The sequence below is a fragment of the Poromitra crassiceps genome (assembly GCF_964638095.1).
Source record: "Poromitra crassiceps genome assembly, chromosome: 1".
NCBI lineage: Eukaryota > Metazoa > Chordata > Actinopteri > Beryciformes > Melamphaidae > Poromitra > Poromitra crassiceps.
In genome coordinates, this window is record NC_139623.1 from 29,437,650 (window position 1) to 29,459,498 (window position 21,849).

The following is a 21,849-nucleotide window of genomic DNA, read 5'->3' on the forward strand; positions in this document are numbered from 1 at the left end:
AACATTACAAATCTTATGAGATGGGGATACTGGGACAATATGTTATCAAATGGGGAGCCCGTGGTCTAATTTGTGTCAGTTTAGGGGTCCTTGGCATGAAAAAGTTTGAGAACTAGTGCCTTAAAGAGCTGCTAAACCACCTAACAACTTTCATTTAGAGTTAGGCTGCAGTTTTATTAATGGAGTTTTACTGTACCATGATTGTCTAAATGCTGTTTCACAAGATCTTCCACACTGCAAATAGTAACATTCTGGGGGAATTTTACTATTTGGCATGAAAATAGTCACAGTTAAATATTCAGAACATTGGCACAAAATATTATCTATCAACAACTTCAATGCAAAAATATCAAAATCAAAACCCTGTATCGGTCGAACCCTGACTGCGTTACTGTTGACTTACTTAGAGAGATCACAGTTTGATATCTATATCATGTCTTATTCATGTGAAGAGTACTTTTTTTTTAATCATACATGAATTACATTATGATACATTTGTCCCAGGCTCTCCGCTCACTTACCCTCCTCGGCCCTCCTGATTTCATTTCGTACACATCGATTGTGTAGTTGGCTCTCCGACCAAATGTGTCAAACTGAATGTTGCCCGTCATACCTTGTACTTGGACCTGTCAGGCGAATGATCAAACACAAAATTATACAGCTAAATTAGGCTAATATGGAATGCAATAGACTGCTGGAATGGAAAAATGTGTGTGATGGCCAAATTTCTACCCAGTAATGGCTGAAAAAAGGACTTTACTTGTTTTGTAGCTTTTAAGGTTTACTGCTTTGTGTTTAGCCATCTTTCCAAATTTAACATGACATTTCCAAAATACAGAAAGTTATTTATTATAGCTAGCTATCAATCATAAATACAAAATGTAGAACTCACGATGCATTACAGAGTGAAAGAAAGAGTTGACATGTTGAGACAGAAGTCATACCATTTTGAGAGCCCTCTCTATGTCGATGCCTTGGCTCCAGGGCACGGCGGGGTTGGCCAGGCAGTCTCCGGCGCTCCCCCTGCGAGACACGTCCACCCGCTGACGCCGAAGGTACCGGAATGCCTCCGCAATCACCAGGATGCCGTCATGGGTCAATGCCGATGTATACTGGGACACAGGCCACAAGAAAAAAATTAATCCTCTACTAGCAGCTTTCCTAGAAGTACGAGTTCTACAACTAGAATAACCTTCTTAGAATTAGGAGCAGTGGGCAGCAAGGACCAACTCAACATGTAAACTCCCCAAAGAATGGACCTGGGACCGACGAGGGTTCGAACCCGGGACCTTCTTGTTTGTTGAGGTAACAGTGCTAACCACTGAGCTACCGTGCTGACCCATCATGCAGATGCAGCTCCACGCTACACCGAGCTACTGGGAGTCTGGTATGTTGTTGCCATCACAACAAGATCTCATCAAGAGATTCAGTATGTGGGCATTAGTGTGGATGAGCAGTACTTAGTACACATAAAGAACAGTGCTATGATGTAGAAACTAAGGAATAAAATCAAAGTCTTGCGTCAAGGTCGACATGAAAAGTGTGACTGTAAAAACTGCCTTTCATGAAAGTCAAGCAGGTGGCAAGTTATTTCAGCATCATTTCACTGATTATTATTATTATTAGCATTTCAAAAAGAGTGAAAAACGTTCCTGTCTTTGAAATAACTGGGCTGGGTCTAGAAGAAAGAGAATTAGAAAATGATCTTTCAAGATGTAAATAAAACCTAACAGCTATGCCTTGCTGACCTTCAGGGGAGTGTTTTTGGCTTCAGGAAATTCTCTTTCATCCAGGCGTTCCCAGCGCTGGAGGAACTGCTGGACAATGGGGCTGTCTCGGTTGATGATCTGGAAGCCTGTGATGTTAGCGCCACCAGAAAAAACCCTGTCCAGGCTCATGTTGGAAAAGCCCTGGGAGCAAAGAGCACAACCGGTTGAATAAATACCATGGGACACGAGCCTTGCAATGGGGCAGGGCATAATAATAATAATAATAATAATAATAATAATAATAATAATAATAATAATAATAATAATAATAATAATAAAAACAGTTTAAATCGTGAAGTGTAAGTGTATGGCTTCAGAATTTATCTTTTGGTTGTTGAAAAGCTCATGCAGTCTACATTAAAAGTTATTGAGAGAACGAAGATTGACAAAGTTATTGAGATAGCAGTATTGCGTTGCATTGCATCATGTTGCACTGTCTTTGTACTGTTGGGTCGGGGTGCGTTAGGCTCTCACCAGGTTGGCGAGGATATAGTGGTATCCTCTGCTGTTTTTTCCCAAGATCGCCACCTAGGTGAGGGAGACATAAATCACATTAATACAAGCTTTTTGCATGAACAGAGGACCAATCGCAATCACCAAGTAGCCTACATTTAAATCTGCTGATTCAGAAATGTACAAAGCACACTGCACCTATAATTTGTGATTTGCATGTGTAGAGTTTCACGAACTACGACTCTCTCAACTTTAAAATGCAGATCAAATTAGTTTGATTTCTTACTTACATAACACACAATGACCCGTAATATTAGGGTAATTATGATCTAAATGATGTGCATGAATGAGACAGAGAGGGTGAAGGGGAAAGAAAGAAAGAAAGAAAGAAAGAAAGAAAGAAAGAAAGAAAGAAAGAAAGAAAGAAAGAAAGCACGAATGAAGGCACGAGTGAGAGGGCCATTTGTAAGGCCATGTAAGGACATGTGTGTGTCTGGGTGAATAATATATACTGTACACACACACACACACACACACACACACACACACACACACACACACACACACACACACACGCACTCTCTCGCATGCATATGTATGTAATGTATGTATGTATATATATATATATATATATATATATATGTAATGTAATGTAATGTATGTATATATATGTGTATATATATTAGGGATGTCAACGGTTAACCGTTAATCGATTAACCGTCGCTAACGTCGTTGTTCGGTTATTGCTATCGGTCTATCAGTTAATATTAAAAAAAAAAAAAAAAAAAATTTTTTTTTTTTTTTTTTGGTCTATTTACTCAATGAGCTCATGCCCAAACAAGGCGTGTCTATTTAGATGCTGAAATGTTAATGCTTTTTGTGTTAGAAATTCTAACACAAAAATAATTTGTGTTGAAATGTTGATGCTTTTTGTTAATGCTTGTTAATGCTTTTTGTGTTAGAAATTCTAACACAAAAAGCATTAACATTTCAGCATCTAAATAGACACGCCTTGTTTGGGCATGAGTTCATTGAGTAAATAGACACACAAAAAAAAAAAAAAAAAAAAAAAACATTTTTTTTTTTTTTTTTTTTTTTTAATAAAAAATTATGAATTAACCGATAGGTTAATCGATTATTAGCGTCGGTTAATCGAAAGTGAAATTAACCGAAAATTGACATCCCTAATATATATATATATATATATATATATATATATATATATATACGTATATATATACACACGTATACACGTATATATATAAATATATATATATATATATACACGTCACGTACACGTACGCGTTGTGTTTGATGGTCGCATGTATGTTAAGGGCTTGCCCAGGGGTGGATTTGAACAGCCGACCTTCGGCTTATGAGCTAGCTCCCTTGGCGGAGCTGATTAATGTGCCTTTTGGGGGAGTGAGTTTAACCAACTTACTTGTGCTACCACGCATATATATATATATATATATATATATATATATATATATATATATATATATATATATATATATATATAGCACGCATATATATATATATATCGCACGCATATATATATATATATCGCACGCATATATATATCGCATGCATATGCGTGCGAGAGTGTGGTGTGTGACAGTGCTTGTTCCTTTCCATTAACTTCAACATGTTGAATAGGGTCAGGTCTCATGCAAACGCCCCCCCCTCCCTCTGCAGCAGCAGCCTGCGCTCCAGTCTGCCCCCCCCCCTCTCTCTCTCTGCAGCAGCAGCCTGCGCTCCAGTCTGCCTCCCCCCCCCCCTCTGCAGCAGCAGCCTGCACTCCAGTCTGCCTCCCCCCTCTCTCTCTCTGCAGCAGCAGCCTGCGCTCCAGTCTGCCTCCCCCCCCCCCTCTGCAGCAGCAGCCTGCACTCCAGTCTACCCTTCCCCCCTCTCTCTCTCTGCAGCAGCAGCCTGCGCTCCAGTCTGCCTCCCCCCCTCTCTCTCTGCAGCAGCAGCCTGCGCTCCAGTCTGCCTCCCCCCCTCTCTCTCTGCAGCAGCAGCCTGCGCTCCAGTCTGCCCCCCCCCTCTGCAGCAGCAGCCTGCACTCCAGTCTACCCTTCCCCCCTCTCTCTCTCTGCAGCAGCAGCCTGCACTCCAGTCTGCCTCCCCCCTCTCTCTCTCTGCAGCAGCAGCCTGCGCTCCAGTCTGCCTCCCCGCTCTCTCTCTCTGCAGCAGCAGCCTGAGTGTCCTCACTGCACACTAGACTTAATTAAAACCAAAAAAACTGTTCAGCACCTGTCTGACTCTGAGCAGACAGACACACAGAGTCAGAGTCAGTTTTGTTTTGTTTCAACTAATTTCCTAGTCAAACCTCTCTCTCCCTCTGTCTCTCTCTTTCTCTCTGAATCCCTCTTTCCTTTACACACACACACACACACACACACACACACACACACACACACACACACACACACACACACACACACACACACACACACACACACACACACACACACACACACACACACACACACACACACACACACACACACACACACACTTTCTCTCTCCCTATCTCTCTTGCTCTCATTCTGATTCCCTATAGCAGAATATGGAGATGGGTTTAAAAAAAACAACAACTGTGTACTGTGTGGGGGTGGATTTTTTTTTTATCTTTCATTTTTTTCAGTTTCTAGACTCCCCCACAGTTATGATAAGTATACTCAGGCACTGGAATTATTCAAATATCAAATGTCCAGATACTGTAGATATATTATAATGGCAAGATTGCAATTCCTGAGCTTGGAGTTATAAGGTTGAGTGTAGTTCTGAAATACTGGCCATCAAAGAATTGACACACCAGCTGGCAGAACTGTTATGTATCTTTTTACATATTTAACCCCAAAAGGTTATTTTTCTAAAATTAGCATCACACAATGCCACACCACTGAAACAAGGGCATGCATTCACTCTAGTACTGAACACTATTTCCATATATTCTGTTGATTTTCTTATGCTTTGAAGGCTCATGGTTTGAAGGCTCGTGGTTGAAGGCTCGTGGTTTGAAGGCTCGTGGTTTGAAGGCTCATGGTTTGAAGGCTCATGGTTTGAAGGCTCATGGTTTGAAGGCTCATGGTTTGAAGGCTCATGGTTTGAAGGCTCATGGTTTGAAGGCTCATGGTTTGAAGGCTCATGGTTTGAAGGCTCGTGGTTGAAGGCTCGTGGTTTGAAGGCTCATGGTTGAAGGCTGGTGGTTTGAAGGCTCATGGTTTGAAGGCTCATGGTTGAAGGCTCATGGTTTGAAGGCTCATGGTTTGAAGGCTCATGGTTGAAGGCTCATGGTTTGAAGGCTCGTGGTTTGAAGGCTCATGGTTTGAAGGCTCATGGTTTGAAGGCTCATGGTTTGAAGGCTCGTGGTTGAAGGCTGGTGGTTTGAAGGCTCATGGTTTGAAGGCTCATGGTTGAAGGCTCGTGGTTTGAAGGCTCATGGTTGAAGGCTGGTGGTTTGAAGGCTTGTGGTTTGAAGGCTGGTGGTTTGAAGGCTTGTGGTTTGAAGGCTCATGGTTTGAAGGCTCATGGTTTGAAGGCTCGTGGTTTGAAGGCTGGTGGTTTGAAGGCTTGTGGTTTGAAGGCTCATGGTTTGAAGGCTCGTGGTTGAAGGCTCATGGTTGAAGGCTCATGGTTTGAAGGCTCGTGGTTTGAAGGCTCGTGGTTTGAAGGCTCGTGGTTTGAAGGCTCATGGTTTGAAGGCTCATGGTTTGAAGGCTCATGGTTTGAAGGCTCATGGTTTGAAGGCTCATGGTTGAAGGCTCATGGTTTGAAGGCTCGTGGTTTGAAGGCTCGTGGTTTGAAGGCTCGTGGTTTGAAGGCTCATGGTTTGAAGGCTCATGGTTTGAAGGCTCGTGGTTTGAAGGCTCATGGTTTGAAGGCTCGTGGTTTGAAGGCTCATGGTTTGAAGGCTCATGGTTTGAAGGCTCATGGTTGAAGGCTCATGGTTTGAAGGCTCGTGGTTTGAAGGCTCATGGTTTGAAGGCTCATGGTTGAAGGCTCATGGTTTGAAGGCTCGTGGTTTGAAGGCTCATGGTTGAAGGCTCATGGTTGAAGGCTCATGGTTGAAGGCTCATGGTTTGAAGGCTCATGGTTGAAGGCTCATGGTTTGAAGGCTCATGGTTGAAGGCTCATGGTTTGAAGGCTCATGGTTGAAGGCTCGTGGTTTGAAGGCTCGTGGTTGAAGGCTCGTGGTTGAAGGCTCGTGGTTGAAGGCTCATGGTTGAAGGCTCGTGGTTTGAAGGCTCATGGTTGAAGGCTCATGGTTGAAGGCTCATGGTTTGAAGGCTCATGGTTTGAAGGCTCGTGGTTTGAAGGCTCGTGGTTTGAAGGCTCGTGGTTTGAAGGCTCGTGGTTGAAGGCTCGTGGTTTGAAGGCTCGTGGTTGAAGGCTCATGGTTGAAGGCTCATGGTTGAAGGCTCATGGTTGAAGGCTGGTGGTTGAAGGCTCGTGGTTGAAGGCTCGTGGTTGAAGGCTCGTGGTTTGAAGGCTCGTGGTTTGAAGGCTCGTGGTTTGAAGGCTCGTGGTTGGGCTTGCAACTGTTCAAACACATTGAAATGTTTTCTCATGAATGCACAGTTTAATCTTCAATGGCACCTGTGCTTTTATTAACACCTGTGCCCTTCAAAACAGGATCTGCCTTAGGTAATATCTCTTAATAGTCTCTGGAGGGAGGACGTCCTTGATGCTGCAATTTCTACAATCAATCTCATTACCTTCCTCATATGTGCAATGATTTCATTGTTTGCCATTTTACACCTCCGCCGCTAACTCCTGCATCCTACAGTTTTCCTTTGAAGGAAAAGTCCTAGAAGGTTTTCCGCTTAATGTCTTCCAAATCGGCTTCAAAAGCTTTTCATTTGGTGTTCATCCATGCGTGAGGGAGCCACAGTGACCCGGGTGTAACAACACAGTGCATTTAATGAAGCTGCAGTGCCTGGAGTGGCTGGCTGGCTGGTTGTCTGTCTGTCTGTCTGTCTGTCTGGCTGTCTGTCTGTCTGTCTGTCTGTCTGTCTGTCTGTCTGTCTGTCTGGCTGACTGGCTGTCTGGCTGTCTGTCTTTCTGTCTGTCTGTCTGTCTGTCTGTCTGTCTGTCTGTCTTTCTGTCTGTCTGTCTGTCTGTCTGTCTGGCTGTCTGTCTGGCTGTCTGTCTGTCTGTCTTTCTGTCTGGCTGTCTGTCTGTCTGTCTGTCTGTCTGTCTGGCTTGCTGTCTGTCTGTCTGTCTGTCTGTCTGTCTGTCTGTCTGTCTGTCTGTCTGTCTGTCTGGCTGACTGGCTGTCTGTCTGGCTGTCTGTCTGTCTGTCTGTCTGTCTGTCTGTCTGTCTGTCTGTCTGTCTGTCTTTCTGTCTGTCTGTCTGGCTGTCTGTCTGTCTGTCTGTCTGTCTGTCTGTCTGTCTGTCTGTCTGTCTGGCTGTCTGTCTTTCTGTCTGTCTTTCTGTCTGGCTGTCTGTCTTTCGGTCTGTCTGTCTGTCTGTCTGTCTGTCTGTCTGTCTGTCTGTCTGTCTGTCTGTCTTTCTGTCTGGCTGTCTGTCTTTCTGTCTGTCTGTCTGTCTGTCTGTCTGTCTGTCTGTCTGTCTTTCTGGCTGTCTGTCTGTCTGTCTGTCTTTCTGGCTGTCTGTCTGTCTTTCGGTCTGTCTGTCTGTCTGTCTGTCTGTCTTTCTGGCTGTCTTTCTGTCTGTCTGTCTGTCTGTCTGTCTGTCTGTCTGTCTGTCTGTCTGTCTGTCTTTCTGTCTGTCTGTCTGTCTGTCTGTCTGTCTGTCTGTCTGTCTGTCTGTCTGCTGGGACTCTCATCTGAAGAGGCTAAAAAACAATCATTAGGCTTGAAGGTCCAGACTCCTCACTTCTATGTGAGCATCTCAAACTGACACCTCAGTTGCTGCTTTTCACTGAAACCTTGTTGTCTTCACAAACAAATATTTACAGGTTATTGTATCTTGGAGATATACAGTATAACACAAATGTAATCTGCAAATATACTGTAATTGAGGGTTACTGTAGCATTACTATTCACAGACATAAAGTACACAGAGTTAACAGTACAGATAATAATGTATTTGTGGGAGTGTTTCTATTTGATTTGACTGTAGAGTGGAGAGTGACAGGAGAGGTAATGGTTATATTCAATGCAACATACATGAAGCTTACAAACACATGGCATGTGCATTAGGTGTCTAAACTGCAACTTTGTATTATTGGCTGTCAGCTTTTGCAGCTACGGTGTAAATATGTATAACATTTTATAGTTCAACGTAGATGAATAAAGAATTTCTCAAGAGAGACCATCAAAAGAAGTATGGCAAACTGAGATAAATTTCCAGTGCCATATGCTGAAGATTGTCAAAACTGCCTGCATAAAATGGATGTTCTTGCCAAAAATGTGTCACTTTCATTATGTGATTTCAGCACTTACTTGGGTGTGACCATAATCAGCAATCAAAATCAGAGGATTAATATGTAATGTAGTATAGTATTAGTTTGTAATTTTTTCCTATAAATGGCAGAGGAAAAAGTGAAAAATGTGCGTATCTGATACACATTTCCATGGTAGATTTACAAATCTGCTTCAGTACTCTTTTTCAGAGCAATCCAAAACCAACCATTGTTTTGACTTGCAAAGAGAGTAGGCATCAGGTTGGCAGAGAGCTCAGAGACTGACAGCTATTCTAAAGTTGGAAGATGTGGCTAGACATGGGGTGCGTTCGTAAATCCACTCTGACACTCCACACTGAAATGAGAGCGCGGCTCTATGGTACATTACAACGGCACTCCCAATTTACAAATGGTCCAGTGTGCTCGGAGTGGCTGTTTCCGAACACACATGATGGTGTTCACTCGATCAATTCACTCACAAATTTGCCAGCATAAATATACTGAAAACGCCATGTCTAACATCAGGAACAGTGGTGTGAAGCTGGGAGGTTTGGTCTTGTTTGATAAGTAATAATATACTAACAATATATCATCATAATATATATAAGAATAATATAATAATAACAATATATAATCATAATATATATAAGAATAATACAATAATAACAATAACATATAAGAATATATATAAGAATAATAAAATAATAACAATAATATATAAATAATAATAATATAATAATAATAATAATATATAATATTATATATAAGAATAATATAATAATAACATTGGCTATCAACCAGCGATTTCACACCAAAATCACAAACTGTATGTTGGGGAGCTGCTGTGGAGGTGCAAGCTCATTTGTATACTTTGTACTGCAGGTACTAAACAATTAATTCGTTTTTATTACTGCCATAAGAAAGCATTTTAAAAACTGCGACAGTTCACACAACTTTAACACGACATGCATATATTATACATCAAACTCTTGAGCTACGTCTGCTCTCACTCAGTCTCAGAATGTCAAAATATAAGCGATGATGTATAGTTTTTGAGATATTAATGTTTGTTTGGCACAACTCATATGAATAACTGCCGTGGGGTCCCGCATTTCTGGGTGGCAAGTGACGTCACGCTGATTCGTCCTATACTGTTTTAACTTTTTTGTTTGCTGCACCTGCTTTATTTTGTTGGATATGTGCACGACTGCTTCAATTACTCTGTTCTGTTGACCAGCAATTTCTGCTGAACAAAGGCATGTGGGCACAACAAATATGTTTAGCATCCTGATGCTCTAGTTTCATAGTCCCACAAGACTTTTTTTTATTTTTATAGTGCGAACCTGGAATGGACGGGAACCTGGCTGAGGTCAGACGCTGCCGCCACAGACATTCCTGTCTGTCAAAATCCTTCTTGGGAAAGAACAACCTCTTCAGAAAAAGATCGGAGAAATGAAGACCCTGCAAGTGAGAAGGGAGCTGAAGCACTGATTGTATTGACTGGCTCTTACATTTTTAATGTTCATCGAATGGAAAGGATAGTCTGGATGCCATTGTCCAATGTTCTCTGCAATTACAGCACCACAGAGTGTGGTGTGGTGTGGTGCTGTGCTGTGTGGTGCTGAGCTGTGCTGTGTGGTGCTGTGCTGTGCTGTGCTGTGTGGTGCTGTGCTGTGCTGTGCTGTGTGGTGCTGTGCTGAGCTGAGCTGAGCTGGGCCAGGCTACACCACTATTAGCCTAAATATTCCCGGGGGGATATTTTCTAATGAAGCCGGCTGGAGCCACAGTCCTGTGCGGCGCTGGATGTCGGCCCAAGTGCCTTGGAGAGGATTTGCCTGCCTTCCCACTGATGGAGGCTTCTCTTTTTTGGGAGTGATTTGTCATGTGCTGCCCTGAGCATCCTGAGCATCATCAGCTTGGCAATTACTGTTCAAGACAAGAATCAGGCAGCCGCTATTATTTCTCAAGCAGGTCAAAGTCCTATTGGTCTACAATGAGACACATTATTTAGGCTCCTTACAAGGAAGCTACAGTAGGCAAATTCTCCCCCAACATAGCTTGCTTTCATCATGTCTAGTCTATGTGTGAGACTGAACCTTCATGTCCTGGTTGGGGAAAAGGACAACTACCACATTTTCAATTTACCTTTTGAACTAGTATGGTAACAGTGTTTCAACAGGGGGCGCTATCCTGCAATTGACTGATGCTTTAATCTCAGCAATTACAGTAAAAACATTTTTAAATCACAATCTTGTCATTTTTCCACCCCCATGAATTATGATCATATACCACAGTATACTTGTCATAAGAGGTTGTGCTGTCATCAGTGATGTCATAAGAGTCCCACTGATGATGTCATCAGTGATGTCATAAGAGCAAAATCAAGTCCCAGGGGCAGACACTGAAAGAAGTGTGAGTCTGGCTTCAGACCCCCGTCTTCAGCCATGGACAGCTGTATGTTGCCAGCTCCAGGACAGGTGATCCAGCATCCCTGAGGAGCAGCCAGGGCTCAGGCCAGCTCGGCAAGCCCGCGCAGCAGGCGATATGGATGTGTGTTGTTCTCAGTTTTTTTTTTTTTTTCTCACATCTATTGAGTAAGATCTTCTGTAGATCTTACATTTTAGCTGTATGTTGATCCCAAACTCAGGTTTTAGTATCTGACTGTATATTCCTGTATATTTTGTACTTTGCACTTTTCACTTAGCTATGTAGAGCTCAAACTCAGGTTCTCAGTATCTGATTCTATTTCTCTGCATACTTGCACTTTGCATTGTGTTTACATTTTGAATATGTTTTTGTTGCACTATGTTACTTTTTACCCCTATCAGGACTCTAATGGCCCATTTCCACCGCTGGTATCAGTGCGGCCCCGCCCAGCTCGTCTTGCTTTTTTGTCTCATTCCACCGATTAAAAACAGGGACAGCCCGGGTTGAGTCGGGGTCGAGTCGTGCTAGTTTTGGTCCCTGCTTTGTTGAGGTTCTAGCGCTGTGGACCCGGGTACTATACGGTGACGTGAAAACACTGCAGACGACTGATTGGTCAGGCAGAATCGTGTCTACTCTATCTACTGTCAATGCTGGATACCAGTTTAGTGGGGATTACCTTCTCTTCTGTTATTTCCATCAGTCTTTTGTGTTGCTGCCTTCGGCTCTGGTGAAATAAAAGCGATCTCCTTACTCAGCTTAACATGACGGTGGTTTTCAATTGTTTTGAGAGAAAAAAAATCCGCTCCTCAGGAAGCCCTTTGTAGCTGTGTGTAACGTCGGCTCCGCTAGGCCGCAGCTGGGTTTTGGTGAAGCCGCGGTCTTGCCTGGTGAGAGGCCGCCGAGGTAGAGGCTTCACTCTGTAGCGCAACCCCCGTCCCTCGCGCCCGTCCCTCGCGCAGCGCATGCATGTGAGTTTGACTAACAACAAAGTGATATCCATTCTCCTGGCCGATTGTCACATTTGCCCATGTACACTGTAGGTCATTTAGAGGCACCAGTATTTCATAAACAGTTTAAAAGTTCTGTGTATGGATTTAATTGTAATGTTATATGTTATAGCCTACTTCGGAATATGGGCAGAGGGCAGATATGCGGTCGCTATGACGACCAGGTAATGGGCGGGGGTGGGCGGGGATCGATGACCAGCGGTGGAAGCAAAACGTCCATCGGGTTGAAACAAGTAGAGCCGAGTGGTGACGAGCTGTGCAGGGCTGTAAAATGTGGTGGAAATGAGCCATAAGCCTGTATCATCTGGCAGGGGGACTAACAATGGAAATCAGTCTTGTGACTGCAATTGTTGTGCATTTACATTTTTTTTTAAATGTTCATTACCTGTCCCCTATCGGAAAAAAAAAGAGCCTAGGAATCGAACGTGCGTAGCACGCAAGATGCCTAGTGCATTAAATTGACCTCTTTGTTGAGGACACAGAGAGAGAGAGCAATTGAAAGAGCAGTTGTGTCAGGTCTCTTTATTTTTGTGGCTGTAGCTCTCCTGCTGTCTGCTTGTCTGGAGGAGCCAGGCAGGACAGGCTGTTTGTGTGGTGCTGTGCTGTGCTGTGTGGTCCTGAGTTGTGTGGTGCTGTGCTGTGCTGTGTGGTGCTGTGCTGTGTGGTGCTGAGCTGTGCTGTGTGGTGCTGTGCTGTGTGGTGCTGAGCTGTGCTGTGTGGTGCTGAGCTGTGCTGTGTGGTGCTGTGCTGTGTGGTGCTGAGCTGTGCTGTGTGGTGCTGTGCTGTGTGGTGCTGTGCTGTGCTGAGCTGTGCTGAGCTGTGTGGTGCTGTGCTGAGCTGTGCTGAGCTGTGCTGTGCTGTGCGGTTCTGTGCTGAGCTGTGCTGAGCTGTGCTGTGCTGTGCGGTTCTGTGCTGAGCTGTGCTGTGTGGAGCTGTGTGCTGCTGTGCTGTGTGGTGCTGTGCTGTGTGGTGCTGTGCTGTGCTGTGTGGTGCTATGCTGAGCTGTGCTGTGTGGTGCTGGGTTGTGTGGTTATGTGCTGTGCTGTTCTGTGCTGTACTGTACTGTGCTGTGCTGTGCTGTGCTGTGTGGTTCTGTGCTGTGCTGTGCTGTGCTGTGTGGTGCTGTGCTGAGCTGAGCTGAGCTGGGCCAGGCTACACCACTATTAGCCTAAATATTCCCGGGGGGATATTTTCTAATGAAGCCGGCTGGAGCCAAAGTCCTGTGCGGCGCTGGATGTCGGCCCAAGTGCCTTGGAGAGGATTTGCCTGCCTTCCCACTGATGGAGGCTTCTCTTTTTTGGGAGTGATTTGTCATGTGCTGCCCTGAGCATCCTGAGCATCATCAGCTTGGCAACTGCTCCTTTTCACCATTCACCCAATTATCCTCATCCCATTCCATCTAAACGGGACAATCATTTGATGAGGGATTTGTATAAACTGTCAAACTGTCACAGATGCACACAAAACACATTTGGAAATATGACTGAATATATCACTGAAACTTTGTATAGATCATCATATACTGTACATGATGATATACATCAAACCTCACCACAAAACCAATTTATTATTATTTTAATGGAAGTTATTGCTTGTTATCCCTCATGATGTAATCGGGGCGGGACTCCAGGTACAGTATGTATCGACCCTGGTTCATCCATCCATCCATCACAAAATATCTCAGGCATCACTAGTCTCTCAAGCCAGACTGTCTCTTCTACATTCTGCGAATGCAGCTTAGGCAGTCTGCAATTCATGCCCACAGAAAATGGACAAAGGAAGTTGGGGGAAAAAAACGTGTCATACTGGAGGAAGTTCAAACCAATGCAGGTGATGGGAGATACGAGCGGATGTCCCCCTATCATTGCTCAATTCTGACATTACTTTTACTTTACTGATTGGTGTGTGTGTGTGTGTGTGTGTGTGTGTGTGTGTGTGTGTGTGTGTGTGTGTGTGTGTGTGTGTGTGTGCGTGCGTGTGCACGTGCGTGCATGTGTGTGTGTGTGTGTGGTGCGGTGCTGAAACACCTAAATGGATTGGACGTTGGAAACCCTCATTAATGTTTTGCTTGCACCTGTGTTACTTCCTGCCTTTTAGGCACGACATGGCTGGTGTGAAAAAGGTGATTTAAACTATAACCAAAATAGTCATAAAATATTTATTTATTTATTTATTTACTTATGGTTGGAATTCTAGTGAAAATAAATGATGACCCTTTTTGCTGTGGACCCCCTGGAACCCCCTCAAGGACTCCACTTTGAGAAGCACTGATCTACATAAAGGTTTGCCAACAGCTTGGAAGCTCCAGTGCTTTTTCTCTCTCTCAAATGATCAAAGTGTTTCGTAGTTTGCAAGTTGCAACTATAATTATAAGACAATTTACAAAACAGTGCTCTAAACATCATTGATCATTCCCCTCAGAGAAAATGCCAATACTACAGAAACCAGTTGTTATGTCATGCTATATAAACCAACGCCTGTGTAAAGGAAACTACAATAAGCAAAACTACAATTCACGTTGTAGGATTAGATTACTGTCACAGAGATGTGATTTCATCGCAAAGCAGCATCTCGTTTCATTATGTGACTCTCTGGGTGTGGAATTCCAGCGCTCCTCTGGGTGCCGGGCCCTTCTCCTTTTCTCTCCGTAGCTCTTCACCGAGAGGCTGCACGCTACACGCCTCAACTCCCACAAGCCTCCGTCTTCTCATTCCCTCTCTCTTCCATCCACTGTGCTGTCTACTGTACCCACAGGAGGAGGCAACAGTCTGCTGCGCAACCGTTATTGATGAGAAGCCTTTGGGGAGGCGGTGCTGTTTATCGCTCTGTCTTTTGCTTTACTGTGGGGGATGAACAGACTGATAATCCTTAGGATGGCAAGCGAGCCTGCAGGAGAGGGTGAAGTCCCACAGCACATTCATCAACAAGGAAAAGCCCCGTTCCAATGCAACCTAGCTTGCTGGCAAAAGTAATGATCACAAACTGGACCCTAAAATATAAATAAATATAAATACAGCGCACTCCTCTTATAGTGATCACCTTGGGACGGGTCAAATGGATCACTATAAGCGGATGATCATTATAACAATTTTTTTCTTTTTCTTTATTTCTCGATACGATACGATAAACTTTATTAACCCCCTGCAGGGGGGGAACTGAGTGCCACCATACATGTAGGACAAACAACAGGCAATAGAAATGCAATATACAGTACAGTTACATGTACATATCCCAAGCAGTACAGAATAAGGGGCACAGCCCCCATACAACATCAAATCATGGATGCTAACATTCACAACCAACCACGGTAAATCAACAATGTCAACACCAGGTCGACGGCAACAATCAGCGACGATGTTCAATAAAAAATGTCACTGCAGCAGGAACGAAGCACTTCCTAAATCTCTCTGTAGATCATCTGGGCATGACAAGCCTGTCACTAAAAGAGCTCTTCAGGTCGTTAAAAACAGGGAACATTGGGTGACCGTCATTGTACATGATGGTTTTGAGCTTCCTGCACATTCTTTGCTCTGGGATATGATTCCAAGTCAGACCAATAATGGATCCTGCCTTCCTGATCAGTTTATTGATCCTGTTTCTGTCCTCGAATCTTAGGCCACTCCCCTAACAGACAACAGCATAAAATAACACACTAGCTAAAATACCTTGGTCAAAAAACATGAAGGAGTGACCTGCTAACATTAAAAGACCGGAGCTTCCTGAGAAAAAACAGCCTGGACTGGGCCTTTTTAAAGATGGCACTTTCTCGCATGTAGATTACATCTAATTGACATTTTGTATATTTATTAATTAATACTGTACATATAAGGTAATGAAACTGACAGGTCCATTATTTAGCCTACTGAATGTTATTGACTTTAAAAAATACATACAGTAAGTTACAGTAGGCCTCCAGCTATTTCAAACACAGCGGTCTCGCATAGACAGAGATGCCACCATCTCTCCACAGACTGACAGGCAGACAGAGATGCCGTGATCTCTCCGTATACAGAAAGACATGCACTGAATATCGCTGCTGTATCTCGGAGTTTGTAAGTAAAAAATTATAAAATTACTGTAGTTTTAAACATTGGGACAAGGCCAAAAATGATCACTGTAAGCAGAGTATTGATCACTATAAGCAAGTTATTTAAACAGCATGTATATAGGAATGATTCGTGACAACGCTTTTGATCAGTATAAGCGGTTGATCACTATAACCGTGATCACAAGTGGATTCCATTGTAAATATAAATATTCCAGGATCAACTGTACAGGCAGGTCAAGGGCACAGCTCCGAAATATGCTGGGTTCTATTTGGGACTTTGGGAAGGTACGACATGTAGAGCCATTTCAATCATGAGAGACCGGTCGGAAAGGTTTAACAAGAGACTTTATTTAGCAAGTGGCATGCATGGCAAGTACTTTGGCGTATGACTCCATTGTAAGATGGCGCTCCTCTTTAGGCGAGAGGGCGGCATCTGACGGATGGTTTCAGGGGGAATGAACAGCCACGATGCCGGCTGCCACTCCACCAGAGTGGGGCGTGACGTAGAACCCTTGCTATAATATACTAGGGAGGACTGACATCATATCATGCCTGACGTCATGAACTGAGGACAACTGATGTCATGCCTGACGTCACGCTTGGGCTTGACTGACGTCACGGGCTGATCAGGTAATACAGATATACTCTCAGCTTGAAATTTGGTATGGAAACCTCACACCAACCCATTCAAAGACAACATCAAGTGGTATGGGAGATATATTGATGACTTTTTCTTTCTCTCCATTTTTACATGGTCTGAAGTTAAATCAAATATACCATATAACCAGTTTCAGAGGCTCAGGAGGATCTGTGATACTGAGAGTAATTTTTAACACCAAGCCAAAGACATGTATCACAGATTTGAGGGGTTACAACAAAAAGGTTCTCCATCAAGCTTTCACTAGAGCCAAGTCCTTCGATAGGAAGCACCTTCTGAACAAGAGACCTCGTGACAAACAACCCTCCAGAATCTATTTCACCACACAGTACAGCAACTTGGCCTATGATATCATGCATGTTATCACTAAGAACTGGGATATTTTGCTCATTAACCGCACCCTTTGTGCAGTGTTTCCTGAGCCACCAGCCTTCTCTTTCAGCAGGGCACCAACACTCAAAGACAGCCTGGTGAGAGGAGTCACCATCCACCCCTAAACCTACCACAACTTACTGGAACAGATGTGGCTCTTGCAATCACTGCAACAACGTCAACAGACACCACATTTGTGGATGTTTTTTTTCAAAGCACATTTCAATGCTGAAGCTTTGCTAATGGCAACACAACATGTTGTTTGCAGACTTGAATGTGAGTGTGGCTGTTTCTACAGTCTATCAGCTGCACCAAAGGCAAGCTGGGGAAGAGATTGGCTGAACAAATACGCTATCAGGAGGACGCACAACCCCAATTACCCCATGGCACAGCACTACAAGGCACTACAAGGCTGAGGGCCACACTGCAGACACTTTCAAACAAAAAAGCGAAGGGTGGCGACATCTCCTTCAACGGGAGACTTCTTGGATTAATATGCGGGCCACTTCCTTTCTGGGCCTAAATTAGGAAATCGACTCCTCCCCCTTTCTATAACTTTGTATCATGCGAGAGCATCTATGTGATTTGTATACACTGTGCCACACGATACCATGGACTTCCATTATAAGTAAGCTGGGAAGTCATTGTTTATTACCAGTAATTATCACACATTCTAAATAGCATACTGGGCCTGGCCAGAGATAATAGCCTGAATGCAAGTATCAATAGGCCAGACCAACCTACCTAAGTGAGTAATGAGTATATTGATGATTATATAATATAGATTATTATGGTTCGCTCTATCTATAAGGTCTAATCCTGAACGCCGATAACAGATTCATGTCCAAAACGGCTGCTTCCTGATGTCTGACTGATCTCGGTTGTGTTTGCTCACTCCTCCTGCCTTTGTGAGAGATCTTCCCTCAGGATAGGACGGTAGGCTATTTATAGTAGGCTCATTGTTGTTGCTGTTACGGGACAGTGTGTCCTACTTACACTGGGAGCTGATATTATATTAAAACAAGTGCTGATGTCACAGCTCGCATAAGGAAGCGCTCTCAGGAGACCCAGGTGTACAGTATCTTGTCAGGAGACCCAGGCGTACAGTATCTTGTCAGGAGACCCAGGTGTACAGTATCTTGTCAGGAGACCCAGGTGTACAGTATCTTGTCAGGAGACCCAGGCGTACAGTATCTTGTCAGGAGACCCAGGTGTACAGTATCTTGTCAGGAGACCCAGGTGTACAGTATCTTTTCAGGAGACCCAGGTGTACAGTATCTTGTCAGGAGACCCAGGCGTACAGTATCTTGTCAGGAGACCCAGGCGTACAGTATCTTGTCAGGAGACCCAGGTGTACAGTATCTTGTCAGGAGACCCAGGTGTACAGTATCTTGTCAGGAGACCCAGGTGTACAGTATCTTGTCAGGAGACCCAGGTGTACAGTATCTTTTCAGGAGACCCAGGTGTACAGTATCTTGTCAGGAGACCCAGGTGTACAGTATCTTGTCAGGAGACCCAGGTGTACAGTATCTTGTCAGGAGACCCAGGCGTACAGTATCTTTTCAGGAGACCCAGGTGTACAGTATCTTGTCAGGAGACCCAGGCGTACAGTATCTTGTCAGGAGACCCAGGTGTACAGTATCTTGTCAGGAGACCCAGGCGTACAGTATCTTGTCAGGAGACACAGGCGTACAGTATCTTGTCAGGAGACCCAGGTGTACAGTATCTTGTCAGGAGACCCAGGTGTACAGTATCTTGTCAGGAGACCCAGGTGTACAGTATCTTGTCAAGAGACCCAGGCGTACAGTATCTTGTCAGGAGACCCAGGCGTACAGTATCTTGTCAGGAGACCCAGGTGTACAGTATCTTGTCAGGAGACCCAGGTGTACAGTATCTTGTCAGGAGACCCAGGTGTACAGTATCTTGTCAAGAGACCCAGGCGTACAGTATCTTGCCACTCTCAAGCATCTGAAGAGACGCTTGTCTGACAGATGGTTGCATACAAGGCCACCATTCACACGCATTAAGCCATTACAGTAAAGAGATTATAATCAGCCTGATGTAACACCCAGTGACCGCCATTATCTGATTGGATAACTTGGATATAACATGGGGCAATTTAGCAGAAACCCTCTATATCAGCGAGAAGGGCCGAGAAAAGCAAACGTCTCCTAATTAATGAAAATGTTCAGGGCTGTCACTAAAAATATTGCCCGACGTCAGCGGCAATGAAGACAGATCTACTGTGAAGGTCAAAGGAAACCGCATAAGGCTGTAATAATGACGATCATTATGTAGAGGGCAGAAGCCTTTGCACACTTACACCTCAGCAAAGGACAGAAGGTTAGGTGTTGCCTGGTCTTAATGGTTCAAATGAGCATGCCATGCACCAACACACAGTAACGCATGCTGGTGGGCTCAAGGCTTTTTGTAAAGGATCCAGTAAACATCGCATTGAGTAAGTGCGAGGTAGGGATGTTAGGATATACCATTTTAAAGTATACTGCGATATCAAACAACCACGGTTATCATATCCTACATACAATGCCCATGGTAGGTATGTTGCACAATATACACGGCGCTGCATATAAGTTGATAATGGAGGACCCTTGTGTAAATGTATCTCATATCAGTTCCAGTTTCAGATCAATAAATCAATATTTTTCTTCAAAGCAAAATACTTGTTTTTTCGATGGGCCATAGTACGCCTAAAAGGATGGGGGATTAATACTGTGAAATACCATACACTGTGATATTTTTGGTAGATTCCGTACCGTACCGTATCGTACTGTGAAATTTAATATCATTACATCCCTACTGCGAGGATCTAAATTGAAGGGGAATATACGATTTTTAGCACCTTGCTTGAAGCGTGTTCGCTCATCGATCGAAGGTAACACAAAGCACAATAGCACATCCAGCTGAGGGATCCTTGGATAATTTCAATTGCAACTGACAACCTACAGTATCATCAGAAATAAACAACTGAAATCACGGGTGCCCACAGCAGAAAGTGAGGAAATAAGGCATATGGAACGTGGAGTAATTCAGGAGTTCTTCTTGTGTAACCTGCGTTGTGTCGTCCCCTCACAGCTGGGGATCGAACCAGGAACCTCCGGCATGGGAGGCAGACCCTCTAGCAGCTGTCGCTAGATCCTCTCTTGAGATCTCAGAGAGTGAGGTTTACTTACTGCACAGCACTAAGGCAGTGAAATTAATCAAATTCTAATCTCCATTACATTTTTGACTTCCCACAATTATGAAAACAAGATCATCGAGATAGACCAATACATTTTTCTATATTATTGTGGTTATTTATTTATTTATACATCAGGGTATATGCAGGAATCCTGAAGTTACATTTAATACCTTTTAAGACTTTTTTAAGACCTTTTTTTATATTTTAAGACCTCAATGCCACTTTCATCACATCAGTGATAGGGGTGTAAATCACAACTTTCATCATGATACGATATTATATAGATTCTTTGGACGATATTTGCTGATATCACAAAGTCTGCCACGGTACAATTTCGATTCAATTCAGGGGTCTACGATCGATATGAGACGATATCTGTTCGAAAGGTTCTCTTGCATAAGTATTCGAAGTGGGATGGCTCCTCCCAGGGGCCCATCCTGGGCCTCTGGATCCAGCCAGCTCCCTAGAACTATCCCTGGAACTATCGCAAATGATGACATCATCACCGATGTCATCACAATGGGAACCGCGGCAGCGAACGATGACATCACCGATGTCATCACAATGGGAGCACAAATTACATCATCAGATGTGACGTCCCAGTGATGACATCATCAGAGCCGACGATGTTATGACATCACTGGTGATGTCATAATGTGCTGCAAACGATAACTATATCAGCAAGCGCACGACAGTACAAAGCTATCCACAATCGATCGACTCACGTCCAGTACGACCCGACATTCTGACGACGTAGACCACATGCCACGAAGATCAAGCAGATACCGACGAGGACTTCCACTCCAGGGTCAGGAGCTGGACGACTGGTGTCGACTGGCATCGCTCTTACGGGAAGAAGCCACGGAGAAGACACCTAGAAGAGGTGGCTGCCAACACAACTATCATAACCATCCAGTTGGCAGGCGGAACAGGATAAAGACCCTGGACGACTTGTGGGCTAACTTATCACCCTCTTCTTCACAATACTGTAACGGATCGTGTATCCGCCAAGGAACGGAGAGTTGTAGTTGGTACAGGTTCTTTATTGACAGGCTCATTCAGCTCCTAGCAGCTAGCTTCACAGCTAGCTCTACACACAGCAACCGGTCTCGCTCACTCGCATAGCTTGACTGGCTTCCGCCATGCTGCCGCTGGTCCTATATACCCCCTTCCCCCTAGGAACACACCCACACACATTAGTTCCTAGCTGCAATCTAGACACTTCTATTGCACATCACATTACAGGTAATACCTGGATTACCTGGAACGCTACATACCCAACAATAGGTCAACGCCCACGTTGACACCCACAACCCACACATATCCCCCTGTACCAAAACACAACATTTTTCCATCACCAACACTTTTTGTATTCCCCCAATTGGTCTCTTCTTATTTCACCACTTCTTAATTTTCGTTCCACCATCATCATTTGCATTTCTTTCCATTCCTTCCTCTTTTCCCATTCCTTTAAATTCAACCCACATTTCAATTCTCTTTTTACACACATTTCAATTTAACTCAAACCCATTTACGTTT

General features: G+C 44.0%; 1 protein-coding gene across 2 annotated transcripts in view; it reads right to left on the reverse strand.

Moving 5' to 3' along the window:
* Positions 1 to 21,849, reverse strand: part of LOC310773329 (glutamate receptor 3-like) — a gene marked incomplete at both ends in the record, with an annotated part of 166,662 nt that overhangs the window by 59,931 nt on the left and 84,882 nt on the right. For both annotated transcript variants that reach the window (XM_083633204.1, XM_083633203.1), the window contains 4 exons: positions 522 to 626; positions 945 to 1,112; positions 1,749 to 1,910; positions 2,244 to 2,297. In XM_083633204.1, the coding sequence (XP_083489330.1) occupies positions 522 to 626; positions 945 to 1,112; positions 1,749 to 1,910; positions 2,244 to 2,297 (489 nt within the window). The remainder of the gene's footprint in view (positions 1 to 521; positions 627 to 944; positions 1,113 to 1,748; positions 1,911 to 2,243; positions 2,298 to 21,849) is intronic.